General features: G+C 41.6%; 2 protein-coding genes across 3 annotated transcripts; one reads left to right on the forward strand and one right to left on the reverse strand.

Annotated features, from left to right (window-relative positions):
• The first annotated feature begins 553 nt into the window (after positions 1-553).
• Positions 554-7,524, forward strand: si:dkey-28a3.2 (uncharacterized). The gene is made up of 7 exons (XM_020936467.2): positions 554-674; positions 1,353-4,177; positions 4,760-5,353; positions 5,446-5,495; positions 5,740-5,798; positions 5,875-6,183; positions 6,489-7,524. Exons 2-7 carry the CDS (start codon positions 1,502-1,504, stop codon positions 6,503-6,505), a joined length of 3,705 nt encoding a protein of 1,234 aa, XP_020792126.2. The 5' UTR covers positions 554-674; positions 1,353-1,501; the 3' UTR covers positions 6,506-7,524.
• A 451-nt stretch (positions 7,525-7,975) lies between these two features.
• On the reverse strand, positions 7,976-11,780 carry ecsit (ECSIT signaling integrator). Of its 2 annotated transcripts, none has more exons than XM_055156613.1 (7): positions 11,412-11,780; positions 9,694-10,093; positions 9,227-9,450; positions 9,102-9,159; positions 8,878-9,026; positions 8,510-8,615; positions 7,976-8,441 (listed from the first exon to the last, which is right to left on the reverse strand). In XM_055156613.1, the coding sequence occupies exons 1-7, from the start codon at positions 11,517-11,519 to the stop codon at positions 8,167-8,169; spliced, it is 1,320 nt and encodes a 439-aa protein (XP_055012588.1). In that variant the 5' UTR covers positions 11,520-11,780; the 3' UTR covers positions 7,976-8,166. The 2 variants fall into 2 exon arrangements, with proteins under 2 accessions (XP_055012588.1, XP_020792147.2); XM_020936488.2 differs by having other exon boundaries at positions 9,694-10,096.
• Between the last annotated feature and the right edge of the window lie 226 nt (positions 11,781-12,006).

A 12,006-nucleotide genomic window follows, 5' to 3' on the forward strand; every position in this document is an offset into this window, starting at 1 on the left:
TTCATAGTGTCTCACACTTTGGTTAAGTTTTCCGCAGCTGGATATCAGGAACATCAATGGCTGAGGACACAGATATCAGTGTACCTTTCCCATGCAAATTGTGAGATTTGATTTAGATTAAATATTGTAAAAGAATAGACATTTGTAGCCTACAATACAAACACCTGCCCTTAAGAGGTTGGGTCTCTTATGAATACAGTAGTATGGTTATGATTTCTAGACCACATGATGAACAATAGCTTGGGACTGCAGGTGTATGACCCCAAAGGAAAAGGGACTGGAGAGAGGAAGAGACATGGACACGTCACAGGCACAGCTTAGGTTGGCACTGGGTCTGTCTTACACATGGTCTGGACTGACTGGCCTCACACTGCAGTTATGAAGCAGGATGGACACAGATAGAGGCACATTTATTGAATTCACGACATCAATGCTCTTGGGTCGTATTTTACAGGCGGAGTGGTCGCTAAAGGGGCGGGGACGTGTTCTTGCGTTGTCCTGTGTCCTACATGCAGAGCGCGCATGCAGGTCCCACACATCCTGGTACTTTGCGCGTTGTCAAGGCAGCCTCAGAGCGAGACTGGCTGGCGGAAAGTAGCTGCAGTGTCCTGGCTGAATACATGTCCACAACCCGCTAGAAAAAAACTGTCCCGGGAAGTTAGGGCTAACTAAAGGTAACGAATGTGCATGCTTTCTACTAAGTCTTCTACGGTCACGTTATAGGGCTGTTCTGTCGGGGTTTGGTGCTCCTTGTGGCAGACGCCGTCCGTGTGGACAACGAGACGAAGCTTCTGTCCATTGTGCCTCTACATGAGACAACGCGTTACGCACGTTTTACGCACAAAAATTGTATGTTTTGTACTAACATTTTGCTAAATGTGCATCTATGAGGTTTCGAAACAGCTTCTGTGATCAAAATGAGTCGGAATAAACAATACAATTGCTAGCAACACAAATTTGTGGGAGAAGGGGACAGATTTAAAGGGACAGTGTTGTGCTTCTTCCTTCCTGGACTGCAACTGAACGGAACCACTGTGCTCTCTGTTACGGACTCTGAGTAAAATGGAAAATGCTACCCTCATTCACAATTTTATTATTGCCAGCTACTATAACAGCTGTACTACAGATGTGAGGTTTGTTATTGGAAATCTGGGACACTAAAAGGCGTTGGTTTAACTGGTATTGTCTTCTAAATTTGCATTTGGGTGTCTATTCATTAAATAAAAAGGAAAAGCGAAAGATACTTATAGTTTTAAAAATGTTTGTGCAGTGCATAATGCCTAATTCAGTGTGGCATTTGTTTTTATTCATGGTACTTTCATCTCTGTAATGCTTCTTTTGCTTTGTTTCAGGTCACTGATGCTATGACTGTGAGATCCAGCCCCGAAGGACTAGTGGGGGACTTTCTACTTTTGGATTTATGGCACGAAGCGACCCTAGCTGGAAAAGTACAAGCTTGCAGCCTTAGCGGAACCTATGGGTTGTTCACGCTGGATGAAGAATGCTCACAGTAAAAAGTAAAGGCAATTCTACGGGACAGCGCTACATACCTGTCTCAGAGTTTGACGATGCTACATTGGCACAGAAGAGAGAGTACTGGAGGAATAAGAAGAGGGAGCAGAGGGCAAGGCGGTCCGAGAAGAGACAAACAACCCCTAAACCAAATCCAAACTCACAAGCCCCTGCGTCTTCCTTTCCGTTGCAAGATAAAAATGGATCCAATGTAGCAGCAAATAATGTTGGCTCTTTGCAGAACAGAAACATCAGAACAGAAACATCAAGTGATTTTGCTGCCCTTCATTGTCAAAAACAACAACTGCATCTCAGCCCATCCGCCAATACAAGCAAAATGGTAGTAAAGTGCATGACACCAGAAAACACAACTGTCAATTCGATGTTGATCAGTCAACTCAACAGCAACACTTCAGTACCTCCATTTACCAAAAGTCATTCTTTCCAGCCGTATGTCCCTGTCCACGGCTCGCTTGTCCCAAAAACTAGCCAGAATTCTTCTATCCCCGTCTTCATTCAGCCCAAACCTACAACTAATATCGCAGTTGTGTCTTCGCCCTGTAGTACGAAAAGCACACTCCAATTAGGAAAAAAGAGTGCCTTGGTCATTCAGCAAAAGCCTATTAATGCTAACATCTCACCAGCTAAAGTGGAGACTGAGGAGGAGAAAGCGGCCAAACGCAGGGAACTGTGGCGGGTCAGGAAGAGGGAGCAACGGGAGAGGCTCGCGGCACGACTTGGCAAAACGAAAAACAGAGCACAAAATGATCAAAAGCAACACTCAAGTAATGGCGCTTCAATGCATATTCTATCTCAAAGTTTGCTACAATCTGGATCATTGATGAAAACCCAAAATCTACAACCAACCAACATGACACCTTCCATTCAGAGTGCACCCCCATTGGTTGTTGTGAAGAGGCCATTCGAACCAATCAGAAAAGGTTTGAACCCCTTTCATCTGTCTGGAGTAATGAGAGCACGATGTCCAACACCAAGACAGAGGCTTTTGAAGTTGAAATCTCCATCATTGTCCTACCTCTCTGGAAGCAAAGGCCTCCCTCCAATTGACCCCAGTGATACCCCCGAACAAGTCATAGCCAAAAGACGAGAGTACTGGCGGGTGAAAAAGAGGGAACAGCGTGCCAAATTGTCAGTAGATGTCAAACTGAGGTTGAAGGAGAAGGGCGATTTTCAGCGCAGGGTAAAACGCTACCATAAAATTCTGGAGGACATGAGGAAGGCAAGGTCCCAGGCGATTATGCATGCGTCTGAGACCATCGGGGGCTTTATCAAAGAGGACGGGACGGTCACCATTAACATTCCACAAGTTACTGTGAATTACAGCATGCCAGCACAAAGAAGAGAGCAGGTGGATAATATTGACGCGTATAGCACACAACCACAGACAAGTAAACATCTTCAATCACTTCTGCCCCACCCTCCTCTGGTAAAAACTTATAATTCACCTTTAGGACATCAACCTAGCAAATCTCGCAAAATACTGACAGATAAATCTCAAACTATAGGTTGTAGCAGTTCACAAATTGTACCTATTCAAGCGCAAGCATCACACCTTACTTTAACTCCAGCATCTCTAAACCCTGGATCAACAACAGGGGGGTGTGTCATGAAGATGGCTGTGTCATGCAAAGCCCCATCTCCAGTCAAAGCCTATCTCGATCCTTCACTGACGGAGGAGGAGAGGATGGCAAAGAGGAGGGAGTACTGGAGGGTGAAGAAGAGGGAGCAACGAGCTTCCCGGGCCATACGGTTAAGGCAAAGCCACTCACAAGTTAGAGCTAGTGCAGTTTTACTCAAGAGGAAAGCACAAAGGCATGTTGCCGCCGTGCCACTGAGCAAAAGGCATCCAAAACAGTCAGGAAGCATCACAAATAATATGGCTTATGTAAATGAGATGAAACAAGTGAACGAATCAATGCCAGCAGTTGACCTAAATTTGAATCAAGCCATCTGTCCAGAGCTCAAACCCCCAGTGTCCCGGACGCCACCCCCAGCCCAGGCCGATCCTGACCCAGCTTTGAGTGCAGATAACCAGGCTACCACTCTGCTGGCAGTGGCCTCCATGAAGAAACTCCTGGAGGAATCACTAAGCAGTGTTTCTGAGTGTAAACCTGAGACTGGAATTAAAATGGAGACTGAAGAGGAGAAAGTGGAGCAGGACACGAAGCCAGATTTGTCGCAGGACGATGTTTGCGCGCCAGTTACTGCTGATGTAATGTTGCAAACAGAAAGCAGTCAAACAGACACAAAAATGATTGAGCGTGTACCATTTGAGCAAAAAGACATGTTCCAAATAACCCCTTCTACAATCCCATATAGTGCTCCTGACAACACGACTGACACCTCTTCTTTCATTGTTAATCCCAGAATAGAGGCATCTGAATGTCCCCAGCGCCGTACACAACGCACTAAAAAAACAGGCCATCAACACTGCTGCTCTCCTGGGCCCCCCAAACTACACCATCCTCCCATTGAAACACAAGCAGAGACTCAAGACCAAAACCACCACAGGGAAAAGTGTCCACAAGAGATGCCCTTGGAGCAGAAGAGGGAATACTGGAAACTGATGAAGAGGCAGCAAAGGGCCCGGCTGAAGGCCAGGCAGAGGAGCAGCAGCAATGTGACATCCTGCAGGAGTGTTCAGGTAACATGCACAATAGTTAGATTTGTAAAACAAATAGTAACAATTACCATATTGTAGTTATTAGACATTATTGTGATACTTCCTTATATGTATTTATAACACAGAAGAATATTGCAAAATCAATATCATAGTCAAAATGATAACTGCTCTATTTAAAACAGATGTATCTATCATTTCCTAGATAAAGGCTAAACTATGATCACATAATATTAATGTACCATTACAAAATACATTTTTCATGTTTGAATTTGTTGCCATGTATTTCTCTACTGAGTCAGTTAAAGTCTGAAAAATGCCTTACCAGTTAGTCCCCCATTGAACGTGCAAATGAGCTCTGGTATTTGACACTAAGCAGCAAAAATAGAGGCTCAGAGAGGTTCACTTACATGATGAGCACCACAGCTTTATTTCTCTTAGTCCTGCACAGGGGACATGAGCGGAGACAGGGGAGGACAGTAGAGATAAGGAAAGACACATGTAGACAAACAAAAAGAGGTGACAGAAGGACAGAGGGGTGGGACAGTTGAAGTCAGGATGATAATGTTGTTTATCTTGATATTAACACAACTTTTCCTCCTTCAGTCTTCAGGTTGTGTGTTAAACAAGAACTCAGCAATTAGACCAGCGCTCCTGCCCAAGTTATCTACACAGACTGGGACTGCAGCACCCGGCATGCCCACTGTCCTTTTGGTTAGCCCTACAGTGGCTAATGCGGGCCCACAGGGCACTCTGAGAGTCAAGTCACCAGTGTGCAGCAGAGACACTGACACTGGCTCTAGGAGAGGGAATGAAAACATAAATGTAAACACTTCAGTTCTTCCTACATTGAAGCCCCCTGACAACCCACTATCCAGCATGAATATGCAACCCATTGAGCCCCCAAGTCAAAACTTCAACCGTACTTTGAGATCCATAACTATCCCATGTCCACCAAAACAAAACAATCCACAAAATATAGTCTCCCGGTCGATCGGCACCATTACCCCGCCCAAACGTATTCCCGGGGAATCTGAGGAGGATTTCCAGAAGAGGAAGAGAGAATACTGGAGGATCAAGAAAAAGGAGCAGAGAGCCAGAAAGGCCTTTCATGACAAGGACAAAGCCCCTGACCCCAGCTGCTCCCCACACATGTCCCAGTACATGCCACAGGACCCCCTGCCAGACCAATGTGAACAGGTAAAACACCAGAGTAAAGTTTGAACATTTTAAACATGCATTTTCACACATCACAGATCCTGCCATTAATACTATTTATACTTCATTTGTAGGAATCAAATGAGTGGTTGAGCCCATCTGTGGAACCAGAAGACTTAATGAAGTAGGTGCAGTGTATAGTCTTAAGTGATGACAAATTAATCAGATTACATGTCTGATTGTACGAGGTGGCAGTAGCTCAAATCTTGGTCTTGACACAAGATGAATGGCCCCAGTGTCTGCGTACACTGGTGTATGAATGTGTGTGTGTGTGTGTGTGAGTGGTTCTTTGCTGTAAAGCGCTTTTAGTGCCTTGAAGATGGAAAAGTGCTATATATAAATGTGACCATTTACCATTTACTTTACAGCAATGCTGCTGGGTCTGATGTAGGCTCCTTCCAATTCCCAAATTACTCAGTGCCAATAGGTGAAAAAATATTCAGTTCTATATTTAGAAGTATGGTGGTCCACCTACACTATAATGACAATTGTTTGTTATTCAGATGGCGTTTTCACTGACTATGAGAGCCCGAGCGGTGAGGAGGGTGCTCTGTCAGGAGACTTCTGGAGGAACCACTACCTCATGGATCATGACCCGCTGAACCAGCTCCTGGTGTGCATGGTGTGTGGGGAGCTGCAGTACGTCCACAGTGTGGAGGGGGTCCGGGGGCACATCGAGGAGGCCCACCCCCACACTTTGAGTCTGGACTCTGGGGAGAGGCACAGGATCCTGCAGGCCTGGGACGAGCAGGTGTTCCACAGGGAGCGCTTCTTCACCAACCAGCTCCAGCAGCACAGCGCATCCATGACAGGTGGGTCAAGCTAACTGGGTCAGAGCCAAAACATACGACAAAGGCTTCCAGTTGCTTTTATGGCACCAAACTGCAGTTCTGTTTCAGCCTTTGGTTTGACTCCCCACCTCACTTGCATTTTGTAGCTTATCAGATAATTGCATTTTTCTGTATGTTGATGGTGGCCATTATGTGTCCGAAGGCGCTGCTTACAAATGTATAATTCGTCTGTGTATAACCAATTTCAAATTAAATTAACACCAAAATATATATTCAAAACACTAATAATTTATTTTTCCAAATTCCTGTGTTTTTATTTTTTGCAGAAGCACACATGAACTGATTGAAATCAGAGAAGACCCAAGTCCAGGGCCCATTGTCTTATTTATTAATAATCTATAGAAATGTATCACTTATTAGTGTTGTGAGTTCTTGTAATGGGGTTATACATACTATTTATTTTGCACCTTAATTTTAATCACATAATTTAGCCATGTCAAAATAAACCTCAGTACAAATCAGTTTGGTCTATGCCTACTACAAACTATTATATTTATTTTAAGATGTAAACCAAGGGTTATTCATCGGGTTGCTGTATTATTAAGTATTCACTTTATTGCAGTAGTGACATGTTCTATTTGCAGTAATCCATTATAACATTCCAAATGCTGATGTTAAATGACATTTTTGCTGTGATGTGAAGGCTGCTCTTTTTTCTTGAGGTTTTTTACTGGGACAGTCCGCACCAATGCCAGCAATGAAAACAAATGCACAACACAATAGACACTACACGTTTTTATGTCATTTTTACTGCACTACATACAGGAAAACAATGAAGAGATTCAATTTTTGTAGCCATTCTGAAAGGTCAATACAGTTTTGATTAAAAAAAAACAACTTTTGTAACTTGGTAAATATAGTTATCTTCACTATGTGACAATGTGAAAAGACAAACACTATTATTTGTGCTCATCCCATGCCAAATGTGTTTTTCTTTTGCTATTTATTATTTATTGAGTCTCATCTTGTGTAGCGGAAAATAATACAGATCAAACATTTTGTCTTACTCTAGATCATTAAATCATTTGTGAGTATGTGGCATCCAAAGGCTTTCTTGCATGATTTAGTTGTTGTGTGTTAGAGGGGTACTGTTGGATTAGTATTGTTTTGCTTTTAAATGTTCAGGAAAAAAAGACTGGAATGGTAATAGTTTGAGCACAAAGCATTGAACATGCATACTTTAAGAACCTGAAAAGCCACATAAAAGGTGTCAGCATTTGAATTCTGTTCGATGCCTCAGAATGTACTTATGTCTTGTAAAAAAGGAATGTGTGATGCCTTTTCAAAATAAACCTTTGTACTGAAATATCTTTTTTTGTTTATCATTTCATGTTTAGATTTTATTGGTACTCCCACTTCATGGTCTTCTTGTGCTCTCAATGATATAAAATGGCTCTAAAGTTCTCTTTGCACACAATTTAATTGATAGCTCAGATGACTGATTGGTAATTATCTGTCTCAATCTTCACCGAGAGCATGGAATATCAAAAGATGTTAACATATGACAACTCTAACAGCCTTTACACCCAAAAAATCTTTTTATCTTAACTATTTCTTTGAGACAAATAGTCCAAAATAAAGTCATGTTAAATAGACTTTATGTACTGTGGCATCAATGAAAAAGTGGGACACTCTCTAAGTGGGACAAGGAACAGGAGCTAAGTTCAGCCACAAGAATAAAACAAATCCTACAGTTAATTTAAAGACATAATATAATGAACAATTCAAAGTGACATAAGAAAAACCTCCACACTCAATGACATCACATAATTTATTGTTTAGACAATAACATTTACAATTGTCTGTTTCTGAAAATGAGCCTATTCATATTCTGACACTACTGCTTTCTTATGGTTGCATATTGTACCAGTGCAATATTATCATTGAATGAATAGAATTTACTCCAGTATAATAAAGTGATCTGCTGCGGTTACCAGTCCCGTTTCACTGATTCATACTACGCCTCCTCTGTGGTTCTTCTTCTACTTCCTCTGCTGTGCGCTCCTCAGTTTCTGGGTTAGAATCTTGATGCCCCTGGTCTGGACCTGGTTGTGAATCTGGAGATACCTGCAGTTCCCGAGAGCCAGAGTCCAGTCGGAAAAGTGTTGGGATCTGACCCAAAATAGGGTTAGTCTCCTGGAGGCCGGATATCCACTGATTTAGAGTAGCTTGGTCTCCCTGGTTTGTCATGCACATGGCGAAGACGGGCCCCTCATCCACTACACAAAACAAAAAGTTATTACCTTTACAGTTATTGAATTCTTCACGGTCATAAAAAATGTCTTACAGTCTTCCACGTCAAAGTTCTCCTCATCCCCAAGGTCCCGATCCAAATCCAGGTTGAGCTGCAGTGGATAGTAAAAACACCTTTCTGGATCATAGGGCTCCTCCACCTGAGAATCAGACACAAAGCTATAAAAGCACTCTGTCTTCACAACCGCACGCAGAAGTAAATTATTGTGAGCATATTATATCTTGCATATGGGCTGCAAACTTCAAAAAGCTCTAATGTTCCATTTTCCATCACATTCTAGGTACATTTGTAAGTAATTTGAAAGGCGAAAGACGTTTTTTGCATATAAGTTCCCTTTATACATTAACAATAACAGCCTCTCCTGCTTCTTGATGATCTGTTTTAGCAATATTCAGTCTTACCTTTTCTTCCGGCGGGATGGGATCTGCTCGTAGTATGTAGTAATACACGCATGTCTTTCTCAACCATAAGGGAAAAGGACCTTCAACAAAAACAGGTCTTTTGGGGTTGTGCTTGGCCAGTAGGTCTATTTGACTGGGACTCTGAATACCTGCAGGACACACACTATTATAATGTATCAAACAGTAAACAAAAAAAAACAATGCAAAAATAACAGGTTGCTTACCTACAATATGTGGCAAAGTTATTTCTTGTCCACTCTCAGTCACGTCTGTAAAGGGCATCTACAATAAAAAACATCTTAGTAATTTTGAAATCAACTTTCTTCTTTTCAAGTCTTCTAAATTTTACCTGGTAGACAGTTAATGTGGCGTCTAGGTCATCAGCGATGCGTTTGAGGGTGAACTTGGCCAGATCTACGGGGTCCTCTGGCAGCTGGAAGGGGACAGGGTACGGGTTCATATACTTGAATTTGGGGAACCAGTACATGAGGCGCTGGTATTTTCTCATGGGGTGGCCTTTTGGTCCAAAGATCTGCAGCAAAAGGACCTTAGTCTCAACATTAGGCATGACTCCTGAAACAAAAAGGAAGAAACATGAGAAAAAACACAAAACAAACTATGATTTTATTTAGGTCAGCTTTTTCAGTTACACAGTGGGGCTCTCAATAGAATATAAATAAAATCTAAACACACTAAGAGGCATTTACAAGCCAGCTAACTGACCCACTCCTTACAAGCCTGGATCAATCCATGAATTCAAGTTTCTTTCAACTGATTATTGTATTAAAAATAATATTAAATGACTTTCTCTCTTACCATAGTTTTCCATTTGCTCCAAAAGCTGCACTCCACACTCCTGTTGCCGAGGATAGTGGTTAAACATTGTCTGAATGAAATTCCTTGGGACAAATACTTCTTTAGGGAACACGTCCAGTAGCTTGTTATAGACCGTGATATCTCTCTCTACTCCAAACTCCGGCATCTTCTTCAGTGCAGCATAGATAAACTCCACATGTCCCCGTCTCCTCACGTCTTGCTTGGTGAAAACGTCCACAACTCTGTTAAATGTGGCTTTAGTTTTGTTTTTTTTGGCCACGCGTTCAAATAGGTCATCTTGGACTTTAGGCTTCTTGTTCTTTTCTTTGTCTTCAATAAATTCTACAGGAGCTGTGGGTCGACTTTCCAGGATGACTGGACTTTGATGGAAATGCCTCAACTTCTGCAAAAAAAAAAAAAAGTTGTCATGAGATTTGGTCAAATCCACCAGTAGGTACACCTTATAGAATTCATTGGGTTATTCCACCTTGTCAATGCCCTGTCTCATCTGATCTCAAAGGCTAAGCAAAGTTGGGCCTGGTTAGTATTGGTGGCCGATGGAGTAGCAGTGGCTCTAGTCTAGTGCATAATATTGTGTTCTTAGGCAAGACACTTCGCCCACCTATTATGTGTCTGGTGCAGTTGTGAGTAATTGGTGGTAGTGAAAGAAGCTGATTTTTATAGATTACTAGCCTCGTTCTATTACTAAGCACCAGACTGCAACAGACTATAGAGGGACAGAGGAGTTTGTTATGCTCAAACAGTGAGAGATACTGGACTACATTCACACCATAATCCATACAACTGTACAACAAATCACCCTTATGTAACAGATAACCCTGTGCCCTGTCAATCATCATATCATTGTTGACCTGTATTCCTATGACCTCTTGTATAAAGCTGAGATTTTACATTTTATTTCTTATTTTTCCATTTTATTTTGACTTGTACATACACTACTGATCAAAAGTTTTAGAACACCACACTTTTTCCAATTTTTTACTGTTTACTGTTGACCAAAATGTTTTCTAAACTTTTGATTCATGAAAGTGTCCACCTTTGGCAGATATAACAGCTGAACACACTCATGGCTCGTTCTTTTTACAATAGAAATCAAATATTCTTCAAAAAGTTCTTCCCAAGTCTGTTGCAGAAGTTTCCATAAATGTGTGGCACTTGTAGGTTTTTTGACTTTCACTCTTCTGTCCAGTTCATCCCAAAACCAGCTCGATGGGGTTTAAGTCTGGAGACTGTGCTGGACACTCCATGTTTTCAAGTTTCAAGTTTAAGTCTTGTTCTTATTTCCTGAGGTAGTTTTGGCAGAGCTTGGACTTGTGTTTTGTATCTTTTATCTTTTTTTTAACCTCTGGGTGTTCAGTTCTTACCTTTGTGCCATTTTAAGCTCTTCATTGGACTTGAACGACTTGTATTGCAATAAAAAACTGGAAAAACTTTTGACCTGTAGTGTATACATTTACATAATTATGTCTTATTTGCCACCTGTCTCTTGCTTTATCTTGCTCTATCTTTTTTGCTACTTATTTAGAATTTATTATTACCATTTATACGTTTTCTCGTTGTTATTATATTATATTGTGATGTGTGAGCTCCTGTGTCCACATAATTTCCCTTGTGGCCAATAAAGTTTGTCTAAGTCTAAGAAAGACTCAGTTTAGATGACAGTAAAATGTTGTATTATCATGATGGAGTTGTATTACCTGTGTTGGTGGCTGGCTGGGCTGGAGGGGCTGTACTCGGGCCACAGAAATGGACGGTCCAATCCCTCTGAGGTTCTGCAGCTGGAGCAGGCAGCGGGCACACTTCATGGTCCAGAACAAGTACAAATATCTGGACAAATATCTGTACAATTATCTGCTATGCCCGTGTAATTATGCTGCTATACTGACAGACAAAGCACTTTTCATCGCACACAACACCACCTGCAAACTAGTTAACAAAACGTATTTATCTTCACAAATCAATCCTTTAAAATACAGTCAGAAGAATTTAGTCTCCTTCACAAAACTCTCCTTCAGGACGGATCCATGTTGAAAAGCCGGTGATATCCGGGTGCTACACTATTTTCCTTCCCCAGACAGCAAGACAGCTATGGTTTATGGTTCCGCATGTAATAATACAGCTTTAAAAATTACTTTACAAAATACCAGAGAGCTTCTTATATTAGTTTTGTTTTCAAGAAATTGAGTAAATATAAAAGCCTTAGATGGGGAACAGTTAGATAGCTATGAAACATTTACGCAATTATTATCCATCTATTAGCGCATAAAGATAGGCTTCAAAATGTGTACATTT

The sequence above is a fragment of the Boleophthalmus pectinirostris genome, unplaced genomic scaffold, assembly GCF_026225935.1.
Source record: "Boleophthalmus pectinirostris isolate CB_2022bp ecotype Guang Dong unplaced genomic scaffold, ASM2622593v1 HiC_scaffold_20, whole genome shotgun sequence".
Lineage (NCBI taxonomy): Eukaryota > Metazoa > Chordata > Actinopteri > Gobiiformes > Gobiidae > Boleophthalmus > Boleophthalmus pectinirostris.

Bases quoted from the DNA above. Each gene is read 5' to 3' on its own strand.
- si:dkey-28a3.2 (XM_020936467.2), top strand. From the start codon at position 1,502: ATGCTCACAGTAAAAAGTAAAGGCAATTCTACGGGACAGCGCTACATA. The intron at 4,178-4,759 runs GTAACATGCACA...TTCCTCCTTCAG, and splicing joins CATCCTGCAGGAGTGTTCAG to TCTTCAGGTTGTGTGTTAAA. The intron at 5,496-5,739 runs GTAGGTGCAGTG...TTTACTTTACAG, and splicing joins GAACCAGAAGACTTAATGAA to CAATGCTGCTGGGTCTGATG.
- ecsit (XM_020936488.2), bottom strand. From the start codon at position 11,519: ATGAAGTGTGCCCGCTGCCTGCTCCAGCTGCAGAACCTCAGAGGGATT. The intron at 9,027-9,101 runs GTAAGCAACCTG...TGTGTCCTGCAG, and splicing joins AACTTTGCCACATATTGTAG to GTATTCAGAGTCCCAGTCAA. The intron at 8,616-8,877 runs GTAAGACTGAAT...TCTGATTCTCAG, and splicing joins CCATCCCGCCGGAAGAAAAG to GTGGAGGAGCCCTATGATCC.